Below are 23,549 nucleotides of genomic sequence, written 5' to 3'. Positions count from 1 at the left end.
AAAATGTAAAAGGGTGCCCCAAACTCAGTAATCAAGACATATGATATCTTCATGCAATAATCTGGAAAATCAAATTGTAAAACTATGACCTGAAGACTGGTTGCCTGCTTTTATAAATAAAGTATTATCGGAAGTAGAGCCAGGACTAGAGTAAGACGAGTGAGGCATGGTTTAGCAAGTACAGGAATATACTTAGTACTTCCTAAGTACTTAGTAAAAAAACTTAGTATTTTGTTCACAGATATTTTGGACTAATTTTAATTTTTTAAAATATTGCAGTAAAAATGTTCTTGAGGATTTCCTGGTGATCCAGTGGTTAAGAATCTGTCTGCCAATGAGGGAGACAAAAGTTTGATCCCTTGTCCGGGAAAATTCCACAGGCCTCGAGGCAGCTGGGCCTATGTGCCACAATTGCTGAGCCCTCGTACCTAGAGTCCATGCTATGAGTTAAGAGAAGGCCCCTCCACAGCAACAAAGACCCAGTGCAGCCAAAATTAATAAATACATAAATAATTTTTTTAATGTGTCTTGATTACTAAGCTTTGGGGTATCCTCTTAAATTTTATACCCAGTGTGGGTTGCTTTACTTGCCTCATCCAAGATCCAAGCCCCATAACTAATGCTTGATGATAGTATAATGACTTTTTTCTTTTCACTTCTCTATGCTTTCCAAATTCTGTACAATAAACATAACAATAAGGATTACTTTGATCATCAGGAAAAGATAATCTGAAAATGAAGTCAAGACTCACTCAATGATGTTCCTTGCGGTTTCACCATGGGGCTTGCAGGAAACAAAAACTAGAGTGTGGATGGCCCCACAGTTGCAAATGGCTTGAACCACCTAGTAGTCTGAAGGAGGAAACGCGTTGTTATTAATATAATCAAACTATCATGGTCCAGGTTATCACAAACTCCCAACTGGTGAGCACACAGGACTGGTTAGGAATAAAGAGGAGAAGCAGGTTCAGAACCAGCCCACTGAGAGCAGCCTTAACAAGGTGTAGAAATGAGGAACCAAAGCTGGTGGACATCATGGAAACACCTAACTTGCTCTGTAGCAGGAAAGCTAGTCATCCTTACACAGTCCCACCCGGGCTGGGTTCACCACAGCAACAATCAACTGCCATCTTCCTTGACTTTAGTAGCTGTGGCAAAATCTTCTCTGCTTGACCAGGGTGGAATTCACAGTTGGTGATGCCTGCAAAAGAGAGGCCCACGTGCCATAACCAGGGCTTGTTAACAACCTAGAGGGGTGGGACAGGAAGGGAGGTGAGAGGGATGTTCAAGTGGGGGAGGGACATGGGCAAACCTACGGCTGATTCATGCTGATGTTTGGTAGAAACCAACACAATACTGTAAGGCAATTATCCTTCAAGTAAAAATAAATAAATGAAAAAAAAGAACAAGCCCAGCAGTTGGGGGTGGGGAGCTTCAGCTTTATGGAAACGTGCAAAAGCCAGTGATCTTCCCTTTGGATCTAGCATATTTCTGCCTAACAATGAAAGAAATGCTTTGGACCTGCTTCATTTTTTCCAATGTACTTCCCTTGCAGTATCTCAGTGAGACTTTCACCTTGAGAGACTAGATGTATTATTTTACAACTCAGCAACTCACACAGTACTTAAGGACCTATACCAAGAAGAGAACCTTGACTATAACTCAAGTGCTCCTTCTGCTGTATTGGAGGCTTTCACACAGAGCCTCAGGAACTGTCTGGAGGTGAGGTAGAGGGGGAGAGAAAATCTTTTTTCTATGTTGCATTTGGCAGAAGATTTTGTTCAAAGAAAAGATCCTATTTTAAAAATAGTTTGAAACCGAATGTATTATGTTATGATGCCTCCCAAGTCTAATGTCAAGAAGGCTCTTTTATATTAAAGCTTTGCCAAGTTCCCTTTCTATCAGCTAGGCTTATTCCTTTCTTTAGGCTTTTTCTGGATAGAAAAAAAGAATTATTCGGGAGGGATAAATTAGGAGTTTGGGATAAATTCAGGTGGGATAAATTAACAGATACATACTACTATATGTAAAACTGGTAACCAACAAGGACCTATTGTTTAGGACAGGGAACTACACTCAATATTTTGTAACAACTTATAAGGAAAAATAATCTGAAAAAGAATATATCTTTATATATATATATATATATACACACATGAATATATACATATATATGTATATATATATATATATATACACACACATGAATAATTTTGCTGTACACCTGAAATTAACACAACACTATAAATCAACTATTAGGGAAGGAAATGGCAACCCACTCCAGTATTCTTGCCTAGAGAATTCCATGGACAGAGGAACCTGGCAGGCTGCAGCCCATAGGGTCGCAAAGAGTCGGATACGACTGAGCGACTTTCACTCACCTGACATAAATCAACTATACTTCAATTTAAAAAAGGGGGGAGGGAGATTAGTTATGGGGACCTCTTTTGGAAAACCATCAGGATCCAACTCTGACCACTCCAGAATACTTTCCCTTCCTCCCCACAGTTGTGGATACAGTGCATGCTCTTTCCCACACAACCTTTCCCATGGCAGAGGAACAACAACTCCCCAGAAGGTAAGCAGTGTACCTTTGAAGGCTGCTGTCCACCAGGCATCCTCTACCGCCTGCTCCACCAACTCAATCCCAAGGACCTAGTAGGTATACTGGGCCAGAGAGAGGCCAATCACACCTGAAGAAGTAGGAGAGAATAAGAGGAGGGTATTTTAGGGTATGAGACCCGTGAGGTTATGCCAATACCACTACCACAACCTCCCAGTCTACAAGGGCCCTGGGTGCAGGGTGGATGGTGTTAGGGAGATAAGCTGCATGCAGATTCTGCCCTGGGCTGCCATCTGTCGGTTCCACAGCAGATGTCAAGGAGGACAGTGTTAGAGTTCACTCCACTCAGCTCGCTCACAGTTCAGTACAGCATCTCTGCACCAGCAGTGTTGACCTGGAAAAAGGCATCCGGAGACATGCAGATCTTCAAGCCTAGGAGATCTTCAAAGATGCAGGGGTCCCCAAAGAGGAGCTGGTAGGGGGACTGCTGATGGCTGCAATGGGTCATTGTGCTACAAAAGAATAAAAGAAGACAGCCCTTTGGAATGGCAGGCCAACCTATCTCTGTGGTTGGCTGGAGAAGAAGCCCCCAGCATCTCAGCTAGGAGACAAAGCCTCCATGGCATGGCCCTGAGAGCTCTGCTGGTGTTCCCCTCTCAGGGGATGGAGTACATGCAGTCACTCAGCCATCAGTAGCTCTGCCTCACTAATCCACAACCCAGGATATAGCAAGCCATCAGCCTCCGGCTTGCTGTGGGGCTGTCCCAGGTTTATCTCTCCTGGAAGTAAAGTGATGTTAAGTCACAGACTGCTCCTGGCCCTTTGGTGAAAAACTCCTTTACAGCTTCCTTCTGAACAGATAGCTCCTCATGCCCAGAGCACAAAATCAGGAGTCAAGCAAAAACTCATCTCTCATAATGCTCTCTCCAAGCTCTATGGTAATCAGCCCTGAAGCAGTCAGACAAGAAGGTACATTTCTCAAATCCTATTATAAATAACACTTAACATAAAGCAATGATCTGTAGAACCAAAAAAATATTATTTTCATATTTCAGCAGAAGCATTGCTTTGCTTATTAGGTTTTGACAAATCCTAAAGTGCCATAGACATGGCACTTTCTCTGGTTTGATCATCTTTAATAATTCTCTAAAGAAACTGTGGCACTTATTCTTGTTTTAACCAAGGAGCTAAACTAAGCTTTTGTTCCATCACAAAGCAACAATGACCTTTCAATTCGCTTCATACTTCTCTGTTTCAAATATCCCACCCACCCATCCAAATACCACCTCCGAAGACATGCATCCTAGGAGAAAGGAAAGAAAGGGCATGGAAGAGAATGACCATAATAACTAAATCCTTTCTTCGAGTCCCAAATGTTTTAAAATTCTTGTATCACTACAGAGAGCCGTATCCATTAGCTTGACACAAGGACATATGACAATAAACAATGTTGGAGCTATAGAGTTAAAAGGCCAGGAATCAATGATGTAGGTTCAAGCCTTAGCCTTGGTTTTCTGTTGTTGTTGTTAATCTCTTAAGTTGTGTCTGACTCTGCAACCCCATGGACTGCAGCATGCCAGTCTTCCCTGTTCTTCACCATCTCCCAGAGCTTGCTCTAACTCTGTCCATTGATTTGATGATGCTATCCAACCATCTCATCCTCTGTCACCCCCTTCTCTTCCTGCCCTCAATCTTTCCCAGCATCAGGGTCTTTTCCAATGAGTCGGCTCTTGGCATTTATTTACTGGCCCTGTAACCTTGGGTACCTCTATGCCACCCTTTCCTTCTCTAGTCTACTTCACAAATTACTTGACATGATCACGTAAGTACAAGAATATTTTGATGTTGGAATGTTTGAAAGTTCTAAGTGTATTACAAATGTAAAAGTATTATGTGGATTATGAAATTCTGACCACATTCTGAAAAAAAGAAGTGAAAGTATTAGTCTCTCAGTCACATCTGACTCTTTATGACCCCATGGACTGTAGCCCTCCAGGCTCCTCTGTCCATGGAATTCTCCAGGCAAGAATATTGGAGTGCGCTGCCATTTCCTTCTCCAGGGGAGTTTCTAGACTTAGGGATCAAACCCAGGTCTCCTGCAATGCAGGTGGATTCTTTACCATCTGAGCCACTGGAGAAGCTCTATATTCTAGTCTCTATTAAATTGCCTTTTTGAAGTTGGCAAAGCACCTAATAACTTCCGTGAGCAAAGTTCTTGTGAAAAACCTTAGGGAGTCCTTCTGTGATAACTAACTTGGTAATGGAGTCTGTCCCTTTAGTTTGATTATGCCAGCAGCATGGTTAAGAGAATCCTGGCCATCTCGTTCTCCTCATCATCCCTAACCCTTCTTTCTAATGCATACAAACGTTCCATGGATGTTTTGTATCTGTTATTTACTCGGAAGTCTCTCAACATCAACTACAGCATACTGATAGTAAGGATTACTATAGAAGCTGCCCCTTGTCATTACTTGAGTCTCTGCGTTAATTCCTGGGAATGAAAAATGATGATGGCCATTGTGTGCCCTTGGCTATTGGTGCGGACTATGAAACTCACGCCAGTACCCACCTTCATGAAACAGAAGGCAGGGCTCCAATGGGGACTGTCAAAGGAATACTTCATAGTACTGGAAGAAAACAGTATTATTAATACAGGCAAAACAAAGTTTGACAGTTGATTACTTATGCTGAGTGACTGTTACGAGCTAAAATACATTCCCCCCCTTAATTCAAATGTTGAACCCTCAGTACCTCAGAATGTGACTAGATTTGAAGATGAGGTCTTTAAAGAGGTGATTAAGTTAAAATGAGGCCATTAGGGTGGTTTCAGTAGGCAAGGCTGCCACCTGAGTGGGCCCACCACACCAGTGGGCCTGGAGGACAGTATTAACCGAAAGAGGATTATTCTTGAGCTTTAAAATCAAATGGAATTTTCCTGCTAGATTTCAAATTTGCTTGGGACCTGTGACCCCTTTCTTATTTCCAATTTGTTCCTTTTGGAATGGGAATGACTATCCTCTGTTTCCCATACTTGGGAAGCAGTTAATTTGTTCCATTTCACAGGTTCACAGCTAAAGAGAAATTCTGTCTTAGGATGAATTATGTGTGTGTGCACTCACTCAGTCATGTCTAACTCTGTGCAACCACATGGACTGCCGCTTGCCAGGCTCCTCTGTCCATGGAATTTTCCAGGCAAGAAAACTGGACAGGGTTGCTATTTCTTGCTCCAGGGGATCTTCCTGACCCAGGGATCAAATCCCCATCTCCTGCATTGCAGGCAGATTCTTTACCACTACGCCAGCTGGGAAGCCCAATGTGAGTGAGGGCTTCCTGGGCTGCACATGCATGCTCAGTTGCTCAGTTGTGTCTGACTCTTTGTGACCCCATGGACTATACTATAGCCTGCCAGGCTACTCTGTCCAGCTACCTGGGAAGCCCAGGATGACTTATACCTTGATTGGTATCTCTCATCCATACTTCATTTAGATAAGATTTAAGACTTAAGAATTGATGCTGGAATGGGTTAAGAATTTTGGGCTGCTGGGATGGGCATGATTGTATTTGCATATGAGAAGAACATGAATTTTGAGGGTCCAGAGGATAGAGTATTATGAGCTAAACTGTCTCCCTAGGATTCATACATTGAAGTCCTAATGCCGAGTACATCAGAATGTGACTATGTTTGGAAATAGGGCCTTTAAAGATGTAATTAAATTAAAATGAGGCAATTAGGGTGGGCCCTAATCCAATCTGACTGTTCTCTCAAGGAAATTTGGATACACAGAGACATTGGGGATGCACATGTGCATAGAAGAAAGACCACATGAGAACACAGCAGAAAGGCACCCATCTGAAAGCCAAGGAAAGAGGCCTCCAAAGAAACCAAACCTGCTGACACACTGATCTTGGGACTTCCAGCCTCCAGAACTTTGAGAAAACAAGTTTATGTTGTTTAGGCCACCCAGTCTGTGCAGTATTTTGTTATGGCGCCCCTAGCAAACTAATGCAGTGATATAAGAAATATGATTCCTGCCTATGACCTTACAGAGGGATCCTACCCATTGTAGCTCAAACAGTATGCTCCATGAAGACATAGAATTGTACCCTGAGTCTAGCATACAACAGGTGCTCAATAATTATTATTGAGAGAAGGTATGAAAGAACAGGAAAAGTATTTATATGTAGAATCTCAGTTTATTGTATGCATAATGTGGCATACAATAATCTTCCATTTCTGTGAATTCCTCCTGGCAGCAATTCCTAACATACTACTAAGCTGCTATAATTCCATTTTTATTATAACCTCCTAATGTAAGCCCATTGTTTCTATATTTCTTCATGTAACCAGGTGCCAACTATACCATAGCTTAGTCAGATCCTTCATCTCGTCCTGGTAAACACAGGTCAAAGGCAATCCTGATTGAATTGTTGAGATATCAAAAATTCTTAAAGCCAACCTTCAAACAAAAGCCAGTTGCTAAGACAACAGGACACATTATCTGATTTACTAGGTCCTCTTGTTTTCATAATACATGTGTTCAGGGTCCACTCTATTTTCAAACAAACCCAAAATTGTGCATGGAAGGGAGAGTTACACCAAAAGCCAGTACTGCCTGAAAGGGTAAAAATCAATTAAGGGTGCACTTGATCACTTTTGCTATAATTTCATATAAATGCAGCATAAGATGCTTAACTATACTGAACATATTTTCCCAAATTTTGAAGTTGGTGATTTAAAGAAAGACTGGTTCAGGGACTTCCCTGGTAGCCTCATGGTTAATAATTCACCTTTCAATTAAGGGGACACGGGTTCGATCCCTGGTCGGGGAACTAGTGTCCCACATGCCACATGGCAACTAAGCCCAAGCATCACAACTACTGAGCCTGCATGATGCAATGAAGAGCCCACGAATTGCAACTAAGATCTAATGCAGTCAAAAAATATTTTTTTTAATTGTTAAAAAAAATTAAAAGACTGGTTCAACTGTTGTTTACTTGCTGGTTGGAAATTAATGTTTTCTTGAGGCAAAATTCAAATGTCATTGAGGTCCTAGAAGAATGGGAACTGAAAAACTCAATCTGACCTGGAAGATAATGGGTAAGTAAATATGAAATACAGCTTCTCCACTGTATGAGCCAAGGCCTTGGTTTATTTATTTACAAAATAGAGGCTGAAACTCCTATTCTTACATGAGAATGCCAAGTTTCATATTACAATATACAGCTGACCCTTGAACAACATGGGTTTGAACTCTGTGACTCCACTTACATGTAGATTTTTTTCAATAAAGAAGTACTACACTATCTGTGGTTATTTTAATCTGGGGTTAGTTGAACTCGAGATATAGAACCACAGATATGGGAAAACCAAGGCTATGGAGGGCTGATTATAAAGTTATAGGTGGATTTTCAACTGCAGAATGTCAGTGCCCAATGCCTGTATTGTTCAAGGATCAACTGCATAAATGCATCAAATCAACACACTGTACACCCTAAACTTAGGCAATGCTGCATGTCAATTATACCTCAATAAAATAATTTTTTTTAAGAGTGAAAGGGCCTTCTGGTTAAAATAACAGACTATTCCTCTTAAAAATCCCACTAAAATGAAATAGAGAAATAAAAAACATAAACTTATTTAAACTCATTGCTCCACCAATTCTCCCTTCTTTCTCTCCTGCATCATTTTCATCCCTCACTACTGGATCATTCCCATCAATATATAAGCATGCCTTTCTTACTCTCCTACCTTTAAAAAGAAAAGTAACCTTCTCGACCCCACTTTCCCTGCCAGCCACTGTTCCATCTCTCTGCTCCTCTTTGTATCAAAACTCTCAAAAGAATTATCTATACTCACTGCCTCCCATTCCCCACTTCCTGTTCACCCACCTGAATCAGGTCCCCACTACTCCACCAAAACAGCTTCTGTTGCAGTCACCAATGACCCCTATGGTATGCAGTTCAATTGTTAATTCGCAGTCCTCATCTTGACCCACCAGCAGCACTGACATGGCTGATGAGCCTCTCCCCCTCAGTTCACAGTCTTCATGTGGCTTCTAGCATACCATACTCTCCTGGTTTCCTCTGACCTCACTGCCTGCTGCTTCTCAGTCACCTTTACTGGTTCATCTTCTCTCAGATCTCTTAAAATGGGAGTGCCCCTGGGCTCAGTCCCTGTTCTCACTTCTACCTACACTCCCTTGAGGATGTCTTCCAGTCTCATGATTTTCAATAGCATCTACATGTTAACAACTCCAAGATTTCCAATTTTTGAACCTCATCCTAACAGATCCAACTACCTATTTAATATATCCACTCAGATGCCTAATAGGTATCTCAGTGCATTATATCCAAAATTGAACTACTAACCTCCCCCTGCTGAGATCTGCTCTGCCACAGCCTTTTCCAACTCAGTTGATAGTAACTCCATTGTTCCATTTTGTCCTCCCAAAAACCTAGAGGCATCTCTCACTCCTCTCTTTCTCTTATATCTTTCATTCAATCCATCAAGAAATCCTGAAGTTCTATCTTCAAGATATACCCACCTCCACTGCTGCTCCCACTGGTCTACATCTCTCTCAATGGATTACCACAGGGCCTCCCTGCTTCTACCTTTCCCCACAATAATTCATACACAATACCACAGCCAGAGTGCTCCTGTTTAAAATCTAAATCAGGAAATTCCTCCTCCTCCAATCAAAACTTCCAATAACTCAGAATAAAAGCCAAAGTCCCCACAATGACCTCTAAGGTACTACATGTTCTGGCCCATATTAATCATCTTACCTCATCTCCTGTTCCTCCTCTGGGTGTACTTTCAGCTCCTCCAGAAAGCATGCCACACTCCTACCCTAGGGCTTTTGCCATGGCTGTTCTCTTTGCCTAGAATGGTCTTCCCTCAGACCTCCACATGGCAAGAGAGCCTCACTTCCTTTAAGTCTTAATTCCAAAGCTTCCCAACCTTGGCATTATTGTCAATTCCTTGCATTGCAGGATGTTTTAACAGCATCCTTGGCCTCTACTAACTAGACAGATACCAGCAGCACTGTCCAACCTCCCCCTAGTGGTGACAGCCAAAAATTTCTCTAACAGTGCTAAATGTCTCCTGTGGAAAAAATAATAGATGGTAAAGAATCTGCCTGCAACTTGGGAGACCCAGATTTGATCCCTCGGTCAGGAAGGTCCCCTGGAGAAGGAAAGGGCTACCCATTTTAGGCAACTAGCACACCCAGTTGAGAACTGCTTTATTCAAGTATCTGTATCAGTATATATGTCAAGTATTCAGGCTTCTCAATGAAGCCTGCCTTGATCCCACTTAAAATTACAACCCACATTTCCCCCAAACCTATGAATTCTCATCCTCCTTATCCTGCTGTAGGTTTCCCATGGCATTTATCTTAGTCTGTCTGGACTGCTAAAACAAAATCACCATAAACTAAGTGACTTATAAAGAAAAAAATTTCTCAAGTTCTGGAGACTGGGAAATCCAAACTCAAGATACTAGCAGATTAAGTGTCTGGTGACAGTTTCCTCACTGATGGCTGTCTTTTCACTATAACCTCACATGGCAGACGGGACAACCTAGTTCTGTGGGGCCTCTTTTATAAGGGCACAATTTCTTTCATGAGAGCTCCATTTTCATGATCTAAGTACCCCACAAAGGCCCCAACCTCCTAATACTATTACCCTGAGGGTTAGGATTTAAACATATAAAATTTGGAGGGACATAAACATTCAGACCACAGCTACACTTATCATTTTCTAATATACTCTATAATTTACTTTATTATTTTTTAAAATATGTCTCCCCCTACTAAAATATAAGTTTCACAAGGGAAAGGATATTTTTTTCATTATTATATCCTAAGCACCCAGAATAGTGCCTGGCACTTAGTACTGAATTGTACTTCTTGAATGAATAAATGAAAGAAAGAACAGAGATAATGGGAGAGAAGACAACAAGAGCAAACTAAATAAAGTTTTAAAAGATTCAAAGCAGACTGTAGTGGCAACTGACTTAGCAAGATGGAGGAAGCTACATCTGGACTACCTACAAAGGGGGATCTGATGAAATATAAACCTTATCTGCTCCACACAAGCTGGAAAGGCTCAAACTTGAAGTCCAAGGTATTATAGGAGGCAGAGGTAGAATAAGGCATAGAGCTAAAAACAGAATTTAGTTGAAAGTCTGGACATAAAACTAGTAAATAACCTCATCCTACCAAAAACCTCTATCCTTCTATAGCAGGAGATTGGGGATTCTTGTTTCCTCAGGAGAAAATGAACACATAAATGCTCTGAATTTGGAAATACCAGGCAGAGTGGTGGCAGAGCAATGGACACTGGAAAATTCAATACAAATTCTCTCAAGAAACTGAAAAGTCTCAGAGTAATGATCTCCCAATACAGAGACATGGGCCCCCACCCATAAGCACCAGCAGTGAAGCCAAGAATCAATAAACCCATTCAAGATGAATCGCCAATCAATTTTTAAGACCTCATTTTTAAATATGAAGTCAGGCAAGTACCAACCAGCTATTTGATTAAAGCCTCCATTGCAAAAGACAGTGCCCCACCCAAAATAAAAACAAGAAAAAATATTCCTAAAGGAAGCAGATAATTCAATGAACAGAGAAAAAAAGCAAAATATATATATTTATATATATGTGTATATATGGACATGAACTTGGGCAAACTCCAAGAGGTGGTGAGGGGCAGGGAAGCCTGGCATTTTTCCATGGAGTCACAAAGAGTTAGACATGATTTGGCAACTGAACAACAACAATAACAAATATATATATATATACATATATTACTAAAAAAAGAAGATGCTATACAAAATGAACAATGAGAGAAGAAACGCTTTTTAAAATTAAAAGGTAGTAGAAAAAAATCAATAAAAATGTTGGCATTTATGTCAAGAAAATTTCATAAAAAGAACAAAAGGGGAAAGAGATGGCAAATAGAAGAGGAGTGAGTAGCAGACTACAGAATTAATTGGTGAAGTCCAAATTCTAAACACAGGCAGTATAGAGAGAACATATAAAATGAGAGAAAGGAGATAATTTTAAAAATAATATATCACACCAGTCAGAATACCCGTCATCAAAGAATCTACAAATAGTAAATGCTGGATAGAGTGTAGAGAAAAGGAAACCCTCCTACACCATTGGTAAGAACGTAAATTGGTGCAACCACTATGAAAAACAGTATGGAGATTCCTTAAAAAACTAAAAATAGAGTTTCTATATGATTCAGCAACCCTACTCCTGGGCACATATCTGGATAAAACTACAATTTGAAAATATACATGCACTCCAATGGGCATAGCAGCATTATTTACAATAGCCAAGACATGGAAGCAATCTAAATGTTCATCAATAGATGAGTGGATAAAGATATGGTATATACATGTATACAATGTAATGCTACTCAGTCATTAAAAAAGAAGAATGAAATAATGCCATTTGCAGCAACAGGGACAAGCCTAGTTCATTTCAGTCACTCAGTCATGTGTAACTCTTTGTGACCCCATGAACCACAGCACGCCAGGCCACCCTGTCCATCACCAACTCCCGGAATTCACCCAAACCCACGTCCATTGAGTCAGTGATGCCATCCAACCATCTCATCCTCTGTCATCTTCTTCTCCTCCTGCCCTCAATCTTTCCCAGCATCAGGGTCTTTTCAAATGAATCAGCTCTTCGCATCAGGTGGCCCAAGTATTGGAGTTTCAGCTTCAACATCAGTCCTTCCAATGAACACCCAGGACTGATCTCCATTAGGATGGACTGGTTAGATCTCCTTGCAGTCCAAGGGACTCTCAAGAGTCTTCTCCAACACCACAGTTCAAAAGCATCAATTCTTCTGTGCTCAGCTTTCTTTACAGTCCAACTCTCACATCCATACATGACCACTGGAAAAACCATAGTCTTGAGTAGATGGACCTTTCTTGCCAAAGTGATGTCTCTGCTTTTTAACATGCTGTCTAGGTTGGTCAAAACTTTCCTTCCAAAGAGTAAGCGTCTTTTAATTTCATGGTTGCAATCACCATCTGCAGTGATTTTGGAGCCCCCCAAATTAAGTCAGCCACTGTTTCCCCATCTATTTGCCATGAAGTGATGGGACTGGATGCCATGATCTTAGTTTTCTGAACGTTGAGCTTTAAGGCAAATTTTTCACTCTCCTCTTTCACTTTCATCAAGAGGCCCTTTAGTTCTTCTTCGCGTTCTGCCAAAAGGGTGGTGTCATCTGCATATCTGAGGTTATTGATATTTCTCCCAGCAATCTTGATTCCAGCCTGTGCTTCCTCCAGTCCAGTGTTTCTCATGATGTACTCTGCATATAAGTTAAATAAGCAGGGTGACAATATACAGCCTTGACATACTCCTTTTCCTATTTAGAACCAGTCTGTTGTTACACGTCCAGTTCTAACTATTGCTTCCTGACCTGCACACAGATTTCTCAGGAGGCAGGTCAGGTGGTCTGGTATTCCTACCTCTTTCAGAATTTTCCACAGTTTATTGTGATCCACACAGTCAAAGGCTTTGGCATAGTCAATAAAGCAGAAATAGATGTTTTTCTGGAACTCTCATGCTTTTTCGATGATCTATCGGATGTTGGCAATTTGATCTCTGGTTCCTCTGCCTTTTCTAAAACCAGCGTGAACATCTGGAACTTCACGGTTCACGTACTGCTGAAGCCTGGCTTGGAGAATTTTAAGCATTACTATACTAGCGTGTGAGACGAGTGCAATTGTGTGGTAGTTTGAGCATTCTTTGGCACTGCCTTTCTTTGAGATTGGAATGAAAACTGACCTTTTCCAGTCCTGTGGCCACTGCTGACTTTTCCAAACTTGCTGGCATATTGAGTACAGCATTTTCACAGCATCATTTTCCAGGATTTGAAATAGCTCAACTAGAATTCCATCACCTCCACTAGCTTTGTTCGTAGTGATGTTTCCTAAGGCCTATTTGACTTCACATTCCAGGATAAGCCTAGAGATTACCATATTAAGTCAGACAGAAAAAAGATAAATATCATATGCTATCACTTATATGCAGAATCTCAAAAAATAACACAAACTCACTTATTTACAAAATAGAAAGACTCACAGATATAAAAACAAACTTATCTAAGGGGAAGCGTTGGGGGAGGGATAAATCAGGAGTTTGGAATTAACATATACACACTACTATATATAAAATAGATAAGCAACAAGGATCTGCTATACAGTACAGGGAACTATATTCAACATCTTATAATAATCTATAAAGGAAAAGAATATGATAAAGAACATATATGTATAACTGAATCAGTTAGCTGTATACCTGAAACTAACACAACACTGTAAATCAACTATATTTCAAAAAATAAAATAAAAATAGAGAATTCCCTGGCAGTCCAGTGGTTAGGACTTGGCGGTTTCACTTGGCAAACGCCAGGGTTCAATCCCTGGTCAGGGAATTAAGATCCCATGAGCTGAGTGGCATGGACAAAAAATAAAAATAAAAAAATGTTTAAAGAAATAACACAGGAAAATTCCCTACATCTGAAAGTATTAGCTTCCAGGTTAACAAAGGCTACAAAGTGCCCACCACCATGGGTGAAAGAAGAGACACATGGTCGTGAAGTTTCAGGGATAAAGAGATTTCCTAAAAGCTTCTAGACAGAAAAAGAGGGGAGAGATTATCTACAAAGAAATATAACTTCAAGTAGCATTTAGATTTACACCACACTAGCAGTCAGATGCGGAGAAGGCAATGGTCTCCCACTCCAGTACTCTTGCCTGGAAAATCCCAGGGATGGGGGAGCCTGGCGGTCTGCTGTCTATGGGGTTGCACAGAGTCGGACACAACTGAAGCGACTTAGCAGCAGAAGCAGCAGCAGCAGCACTCAGATGACAGTGAAACCAAGTCTTCAAATTTGTAAAGGAAAATGATTCGAATCTAGAATTTGATATCTAGAAAAACTCTCAATCAAATGTCAGGAAAGAATGAAGACATTTATAGACATGCAAAGACTCTTATTCCTAGGCATCCTTCCTCAGGAAGTTAATGAAGGTTGTATTCCAGCCAAATGAGGATGTAAACCAGAAAAAGAGGATCTCAGAAACAGGGGGAAGGACAGGAGGAGAACAGCAAAAGGAGTCCCAAGGTAACAGTCAAGCAGAAGCCCTCAGAAGCCTAGCATGGATTCTCCAGAAAAAAGCTCTTCAGGGAAAAAAAACTAAACTCAAATTTTTGACCATATGGATAATATTGATGAATGTTCAACAAAGCTCTTAGAGCACTCAGAAAAAATAAAAAGCAAAAGGTTCATAGAAAACTAAGCTAATGAGAAAATGATGTAATTAATCAAGTCAATGGAACCAAAAGTTTTAAAAATCATCACATTACATAAAACTAAGCAGTTTTTTTAAAAAAAAATGAAGTACATTATTAAATGGAAAAAAACTGGGCATGCACACTGAGGAAACCAGAATTGAAAGAGACACGTGTACCCCAATGTTCATCACAGTGCTGTTTACAATAGCCAGGACATGGAAGCAACCTAGATGCCCATCAGCAGACGAATGGATAAGAAAGCTGTGGTACGTACACACAATGGAATATTACAATATTATACAATGGAATCAGCTACTAAAAAGAACGCATTTAAATCAGTTCTAATGAGGTGGATGAAACTGGAGCCTACTATACAGAGTGAAGTAAGTCAGGAAGAAAAACACCAATACAGTATACTAACGCATATATATGGAATTTAGGAAGATGGTAATGATGACCCTATATGTGAGACAGCAAAAGAGACACAGATGTAAAGAACAGACTTTTGGACTCTGTGGGAGAAGGCCAGGGTGGAATGATTTGAGAGAAAAGCATTGAAACATGTATATTATCATATGTGAAATAGATCGCCACTCCAGGTTCAATGCATGAGACAGGGCGCTCAGGGCTGGTGCACTGGGATGACCCTGAGGGATGCGGGAGGGGGGTTCAGGATGGGGAACACATGTACACCCATGGCTGATTCATGTTAATGTGTGGCAAAAACCACTACAATATTGTAAAGCAATTAGCCTCCAATTAAAATAAATTAATTAATTTTTTAAAAAGATACAGAACCATGTTCACATTAAGCTACCTTTTAGCTAAGAAAGGGGGAGATACAAATATGTTTTCATTTTTCACAAATAAATAAAAGTGAATAATAATGTAGATGAAGGAAGGGAACTGAGTAGACGGAGCAGAGGTAAAAGCTAGAACTATCTAAATACACCTTCATTTTGTAGATTTGACTTTGAAACCATGTAAATATTTTATAAAATTATTTTAAGAATTCAATCAAAAGGAAAAAGTAAAAAAAAATTCATCCCTAAAATTTGAAAGCAAGCAGAATGAGGGGGAGTAAAAAAAAACCATGTATCAAGTGTCAAGTTGGTGATGTAACTACAAAGAGATGAATTCCTTCACAGTCACAATAATTTGACAAAAAGAACTGGACAGAGATCTCGAACTCTTTTCAGTAACCATTTGTTAGTAATATTAGTACAACTGTTCTGAAATTGTGCATAAAGACTCATATAGAATAAACAGGTACAGCTGACCCTTGAACTATATGGGTTTGAACTGCATAGGTCCACTTATAGGAGGATTTTTTTCACTAAACCTGTACTACAGAACTATATGATGCATGGCTGGTTGAATCCACAGATGAAGAATCACAGATAAGAGGTGGATTTTCAACTGTACTGTGGTTGGCACCCCTAATCGTGGCCTTGTTCAAGGGTCAATTATGCTAATGCTAATTATGCTGTAATTATGCTAATGTTGTCAGGACTAAAGTCTTTACTGCAAGAGACAGGAGATAAAAATATAATATCAAAGGATTTAAGTAAAAACTCTGTAATTTTTAATTTGATTTGGGTATATAGCTATAAATTCATGATATATTTTCTTTTAAAAAATATTTCCTAGCACCGTCCACTTAAAGCGGCTTTGAAATATGACCAACTTAGTATAAATATGCACCCACCTAGCACCCTGCCATTTCTCATTAAAAGAGACAAGGATCCCTTGAAGAAACGGCTGATTTCAGCTCCTAAACAGAAAATGGACTAGATGTGCTAGAAATAGCCTATCATTCTAGAACTATCAGGGCCATCTAGGGTTCATAAGCAACCTAAAGAGGTTTCAATTGGCCAAAAATGGAATATTCTGAGTACCAAGAAAACTCTAGTAGCTGTAGTAGGTTGAAATATATCAAGTATGCTAAAAAATTTATGATTCATAATGGTACCAAAACAAACACATTTAACTGATCACCTTTTGAGGAAGGACAAAGAAACAAGGATTTATCCTGCCTTTTCTTGTAAGAGTACCTTAGAGTAATCAAAGGATTGGTAGGGAAAAGTTATTTCTATAAGGATTTTCACTAATAAATGATAGATTTAGAATATCACTACACTGCAACCCCTTTCTGAAATAATGGACCTAGGCAATGATCACCAAAGACAGCTAAACCATTAGGTGAAAAGCTGACAGGGAACTTTTCAATGAGTGGATGAGACTGATGATACCTGAATCAACTGTTCAATCTTAACATCACCAAAAGACAGCCCATTAGACATTATGTATAAAAACATCCTTGCCAAAAATCAAACGTGATTCTGATAAACACTCTACATCTACCAGCTCATAGTAAATACAGGGAATAGAGGAAGAACACTCAATGATATCAAGGAGATTCAATAAGCAAAATCCAGAAAGTGAGAATCTCCACAGGAAAACAAACCAGTTTCTTCAAAAAGTAAACTGCAGGGACAAAGAAATTAATAGAAAAGGGTACTTATAAATTAAGAGGCTAAAGAGACATGTTAATCAAATGCAATGTGTATACCTTGTTTGAATCTTGGTTTGAACAAACCAACTGTAACAATCAAGCTTTTTGAGATAAGAAAGAAAGTGAAGTCACTCAGTCATGTCCAACTCTTTGCGACCCCATAGACTATAGCCTCCAGGCTCCTCCATCCATAGGATTTTCTAGGCAAGAATATTGGAGTGGGTTGCCATCTCCTTATCCAGGGGATCTTCCCGATCCAGGGATCAAACCCAGGTCTCCTGCACTGCAGGCAGACTCTTTATCATCTGAGCCACCAGGGAAGCCCCTTTTTTGAGATAAAATAGTGCCAAATCTGAACGTTTACTAGGTATTTGATGGCATTAAGGGATAAATGCTTATTTTCAGGTGTGACAGGAGTATGAAATTATGTTTAAAATTTTAAGTCCTTTATGTTAAAACTCAAGCTGCAGTATTTGCATATTATATAATATAATGCCTAGAATTTGCCTCAAACAAATCCAAAGGGGTTAGTGGAAAGTGGGCGAGAGTACAGTGAAACAAGTTGGGCCACGTGTTGGTAGTTATTGAAGCTTGGTAATGGGTATATGTGGTTTGTTATACCATTCTATACTTTAATATGTTTGTAATTTTCCATAATACAAAATGAAAGAAAAAAATAGTACAATAAAGGAAACAAAATCTTAATACATCTACTTAGCTCAGGAGTGAATATTTATAGAGTCATAAGAATATAGGGGCTTCCCAGCTGGCTCAGTGGGTAAAGAATCTACAATGCAGGAGACAGAGCTTCAATCCCCAGATGGGGAAGATCTCCTGGAGGAGGGCAGGGTAACCCACTCCAGTACTCTTTCATGGAGAATCCCATGGACAGAGGAGCCTGGTGGGCTACAGTCCATAGGTCGCAAAGAGTCAAACAAGAATGGAACGACTGAGAACACACACATGCATAACAAACAGACCCTAAATAATAGTGAGACCAATTTGGAGGCTATTGCAGCAGTCTGAGAGAAGATGGAAGCTTGGACTGGAGTGGCAGTGATTATGATAGTGATAATGGTGATGGAAATAGAAAGAAGAGGATGGAGTCAAGATATTTTTAGAAAGAAAAACTGAACCCAATAAATAAATAACAAAACCAAAACCAAACAACCCCCACCCCTGCCCCACAGCATCAAAAAAAAAAAAAAAGGAAAGGAAAACTGAAAGGACTTGGAGATAATTAGATGCGACTGAGGAGGAAGAGGTGGGATTAAGACAGAGAAATCTAGAGGAATACCCTACTGGCCTAGTGGTTAGGGCTCTGCACTTCCACTGCAGTGGAGCATGGGTTCGATCCTTAGCTGGGGAACTAAGATCCTCGAAGCTGCATGGCCCAGCCATAAAAAAGAGAAGTCACAGATGATATATGTTTCTAGTACATGTTGCTACCATTTACTAAGGTGAGAAAAAAAGGGCACACTTGGAAAGGGAAGAGGATAAATTTAGTTTAGGGAAATGTTTCTCAACCAGAGGTGATTGTACTGCAGAAAAGATATCTGGAGACATGTTTGGTTGTCACAACTGATTGATGGTTCCTAAGGGCAGAGGCCAGGGATGCTGCGAAACATCCTACAGTGCACCTAACAGCCCCAAAAAATAAATAAGTATTCAATTCAAAATGTCAATAGTGCAGAGGTTGAGAAATCTTGATGTGGGCCAATGCTGACTTGAAGAGCTCTGCAGGACAATGCTCAAGAGGGAGCTAGAATGAAAATATAAGTTTAGGAGTTGTCAATTTATAGGTGGTCATTCCAATCATCTATCCATCTAGTCAAAGCTATGGTTTTTCCAGTAGTCATGTATGGACATGAGATTTGGACTATAAAGAAAGCTGAGCACCAAAGAATTGCTGCTTTTGAACTGTGGTGTTAGAGAAGACTCTTGAGGGTCCCTTGGACTGCAAGGAGATCCAACCAGTCCATCCTAAAGGAAATCAGTCCTGAATGTTCATTGGAAGGATTGATGCTGAAGCTGAAACTCCAATACTTTGGCCACCTGATGTGAAGAACGGACTCATTTGAAAAGACCCCGATGCTGGGAAAGATTGAAGGCAGGAGGAGAAGGGAATGAGAGGATGAGATGGTTGGATGGCATCACCAACTCAATGGACATGAGTTTGAGTAAAACCCAGGAGTTGGTGATGGACAGGGAAGCCTGTTGTGCTGCAGTCCATGGGGCTGCAAAGAGTCGGACACGACAGAGCAACTGAACTGACTGACTGATTCCAATCATCAGCTATAGGGGTGTGCAATCTCCATGAATATATTCAAAAAGAAGGCCAAGGGCAGAGTCCTGGAGGACACCAACACTTATCATGGGAAAGAAAATGAGAAAAAGATTCCATGAGAAAGACTAAGAGATTTTGGCCAGTGAAACAGGAGGAAAACCATCAGAGAATGGTATCACAGAAACCAAACAAAAACAGTGTTCCCAAGGAGGAAAATAAGAATAAGAAGTGGTGCCAAAGGCAGAGAAAAGTTGAATAAGTTATGGGCAGAAAGTTTCCATTAAACTTGGCAAAACAGAGGTCACTGATAACTTTGGAAAGATTGATTTCTAGGGATTATTGGGGGCAGAAGCAAGAACCATCAGATTTTTTTTAAAGAGATGAAATATACTGAGCATGCTTATGAACTGAAAGAAAAGAGCTGACAGAGGTGGGAAAAAGGGGTAAATAAATAGGTAAAAGAGGGAATGTAATGAAGGAGCAAGGATCCTGGGGAGAGAGGAGATGAGTCCAAGATGGTGTTTCAAGAAGAACAGCCTTGGACAGGGAGAACTGACAGCATTTCAATAAGATAGGAGGAAAAAGGGGGGTAAGGTTTCAGCAAAATTGGTAGATGGTAGGGGAAATAGCTAAGAGAGTTCTCATCTGATGGTCTTAATTTTCCAGTGAAGAACCAGGCACAGCCATCTGTCAAAAGCAAAGGTAAACGTGATGGGATAGGAAATTTGAGGAGAGGTAAGAATTTAGAATAGTCACTGAATACAATGGGAGAAGATGCTGATAAGGGTCATGTAGGAAGATTTTTGGAGAATGATGCTATGATGAGAGCTATGTCCTGGCCAGGAAATCTTTGAGGTCAAGATGTATCCTATCAGAAGGAACCACCAAGTGTCAGAAAGCTGATGGATACTGGTAAGTATAAATAGGGAACAAGTATGTCAGTTGGGAGTCTTGTTTAGTCCTTGTAAGTAAGGCTTTTGCCTTTTTAAGTTCCAGGAGGGCAGGCACCATGTTTGAGTCAGTCATCCCTGGATCCCCAGCACCTACCACAGTACCTGACCCATAGTAGGTACTCAGTAAATAATGGGTACATGAAACAGAAGGATGTAAAAATGTCATGATGTAGATGTCTTATGCCCACTCCCACATCTCTCATTATATTTTTCAACCTTGTTCTGCTGAAAACACTAGCCTTCCCACTATTTCAGACATATGCTACCTGCTATCCTGTCCTCATCAGTACCTCTATGTTCTAAATTTTCCCCCTATTAAATTCCTTGGACATTTGACATTTGCAATAATGGATGCAGTTCTCTCTCCTCCTCACCATCCTCTCTGAAATGAAACACTAGCAATGTTCTCTCTGACGTTAAGAGGTACACTTTCAGAACAGAACCCCTCCTCCCCTGCAGCACTAGATGCGGCTCTATTATTAAAATGTCAGGGTTGCTGTAGTTAGACTGCAATGCCCTGGGTCATCTTCAACCAGCCTTTCTTTGTTCCATATTACCTGGGCCACTTGATTGTGTTTCTCGGGGATGTTTTTCAGATGGTTAGACCATACACAGACTACGTCCCTGTCTATGGAAAGAAAAAAAAATTGATTTACATGGTTTTCTTCCTAAAAGATAATGTAGAAGAATGTCTGGCAACTCAAATCCTCTCCTCCAAAGAGGCATATGCAGATGTGAAGAAGCAAAGTACCTAATTCATGCTCAAGGACATTTTTCAAAGGAAAAATCTGCTTCCTGGTCTGGCCATTAAAACACCTATTCTTAACAGAGCTAGTTCTCAATATTTTCTCTCCTGCCACAAATGCATGATATGACAATGTATGCTTTCTGTTCAGATTTTAAGAGGGAAATAAAATGTAATGGGTTTTGTTTTTCTGTTAGTGAATAACAGAACACTGACGTCATATACTCATTTAATTCAGTACACAGGGGGAAAAAAAGAAACCCAAGTGCCTGCCCTAATGAACTGTAGTTTAAGGCAAATGGATATTAAACAGTGTGACTAATATAAAAAGATGGTTTTTTCAAGTGGATTTATTGAAAATGGGCAAATGGAAAGTTCAGGAATGGAATCTGGGAATGGATACTGGAATTAAGTCTCAGAAATATGACATTGTGATTTCCCTCACAGAACTCACCTTCCCTACCAATTCTTTTAAGGTAGATTTATCACAGAAAGCTCTAATTTTCAGGGACTTAGGGATGTAAAATAGAAAGGGCATCTCTCTAATAAGCAGGAGACCGCCGTCAGTACAGAAAGTGACATAAAACGAAGACAATAATGATGAAAATGATGACAACAGTGATGATAATGAGAGAGCAACAGTACGAGCATTAACATTGATGAAGTGCTTACTAGGTCTCAGGCATATGGTTTTTAGAGGAAGAAAGCTGGGGGCAGAGGTTGATTGCTAGCACTATAATAGAATACTCACCAAAAAGTATCCCCAATTAACCTTGTTTTTTTATGTCTTTTTTATTGAAGTATAGTTGATTTACAATTTTGTGTTATTTTCACATGTACAGCACAGTGATTCAGATATATACACATATACACACATACATATATATGTTCTTTTTCAGATTCTTTTCCTTTACAGGTTATTACAGAATATTCAGTATAGTCTAATATATAACACAAGGACCTGTGCTATACAGTAGGTCCTTGTTAGTTATCTGTTTTATATATAGTAATGTTGTGTCTATGTTAATCCCAAACTCCTAATTTATCCTTTCCCCTCACTTTCCCCTTTGGTAACTGCAAATTTGTTTCGTGTTTGTGGATCTATTTCCGGTCTGCAAATAAGTTCATTTGTATTATTTTTTTTTTAGATTCCACATATAAGCAATATAATATTTTTCTTTATCTGTCTAGCTTACATCACTTAATATGATAACCTCTAGGTCCATCCATGTTGCTGCAAATGGGATTATTTCATTATTTTGTGGCTGAATAATATTCCATTGTGTATATATACATACCACATCTCCAACTAACCTTGTGATCGTGCTCTGAATCAGAGGCTTCCAATTCAACCTTCTCCTTTGGGCTTCCCTGGTAGCTCAGATGGTAAAGAATCTGCCTGCAATGCAGGAGACCCAGGTTCGATCCCTGGGTTGGGAAGATCCCTGGAGAAGGGAATGGCAATCCACTCCAGTATTCTTGCCTGGAAAATTCCATGGACAGAGGAACCTGGTGGGCTACAGTCCATGGGGCATCAAAGGCTTCAAATTCAACCTTCTTTAAATCCACCATATTTCCCACTCCTCTCCACTCCCACAGACACTGTTCTCTGCAACCTCCCCTTTCCTCTCAGTGTTTGGTTTGTTATTTCTACTAGGCCCATGCTTCAGCTGACCTCTCCAAGTTCCCAGGTAGTACCCCACAGTCTTTGGATTGTCACAGAGAAGGTGGACTTATTTCAGTAGCCATCAATGACAGGCTGGAGAAGGCAGAAGGACAGGATAGGGACAACAGGTCAATTAAAACCAAGCAGGACAACAATACAAAGAATGAAAGAGTGTTCTCTGGATGAGAAAAAAATAAAAGATGTTTGATTGGGAGGTATGACTACATGAAAGTCCATGGCTGAGAAGATAAAAGCACTCCATAGACACTTCATAGAAGAAAAAGAGTCCCAATCTTTCCATAAAGCAGGAGCTGAAAAACTTTTTCCATAAAGGAAGTGTGCATGTGTGCTTAGTTTTGTCTAACTCTTTGTGACTCCCTGGCCGTAGCCCACCAGGCTCCTTTGCCCATGGAATTTTTCAGGCAAAAATACTGGAGTGGTTTGCCATTCCCTTCTCCAGGGGATCTTCCCAACCCAGGGATCAAACCCATGTC

The 23,549-nt window shown here is 40.1% G+C and overlaps 1 protein-coding gene across 1 annotated transcript in view; it reads right to left on the bottom strand.

Annotated features, from left to right (window-relative positions):
• TRMT2B (tRNA methyltransferase 2 homolog B) overlaps positions 1 to 23,549 on the bottom strand; it is a 47,767-nt gene that overhangs the window by 11,208 nt on the left and 13,010 nt on the right. The window contains 11 exon segments of the mRNA XM_065916799.1: positions 753 to 852; positions 1,084 to 1,130; positions 1,132 to 1,201; positions 2,592 to 2,696; positions 2,864 to 3,077; positions 3,340 to 3,432; positions 5,043 to 5,114; positions 5,116 to 5,190; positions 21,202 to 21,272; positions 23,065 to 23,106; positions 23,109 to 23,148. Coding sequence (XP_065772871.1) covers positions 753 to 852; positions 1,084 to 1,130; positions 1,132 to 1,201; positions 2,592 to 2,696; positions 2,864 to 3,077; positions 3,340 to 3,432; positions 5,043 to 5,114; positions 5,116 to 5,190; positions 21,202 to 21,272; positions 23,065 to 23,106; positions 23,109 to 23,148 — 929 coding nt within the window.

This window comes from Muntiacus reevesi, chromosome X (genome assembly GCF_963930625.1).
Source record: "Muntiacus reevesi chromosome X, mMunRee1.1, whole genome shotgun sequence".
Lineage (NCBI taxonomy): Eukaryota > Metazoa > Chordata > Mammalia > Artiodactyla > Cervidae > Muntiacus > Muntiacus reevesi.
Note: the sequence above shows the minus strand (reverse complement) of the source record. Positions and strands in the feature narration are given on the sequence as shown.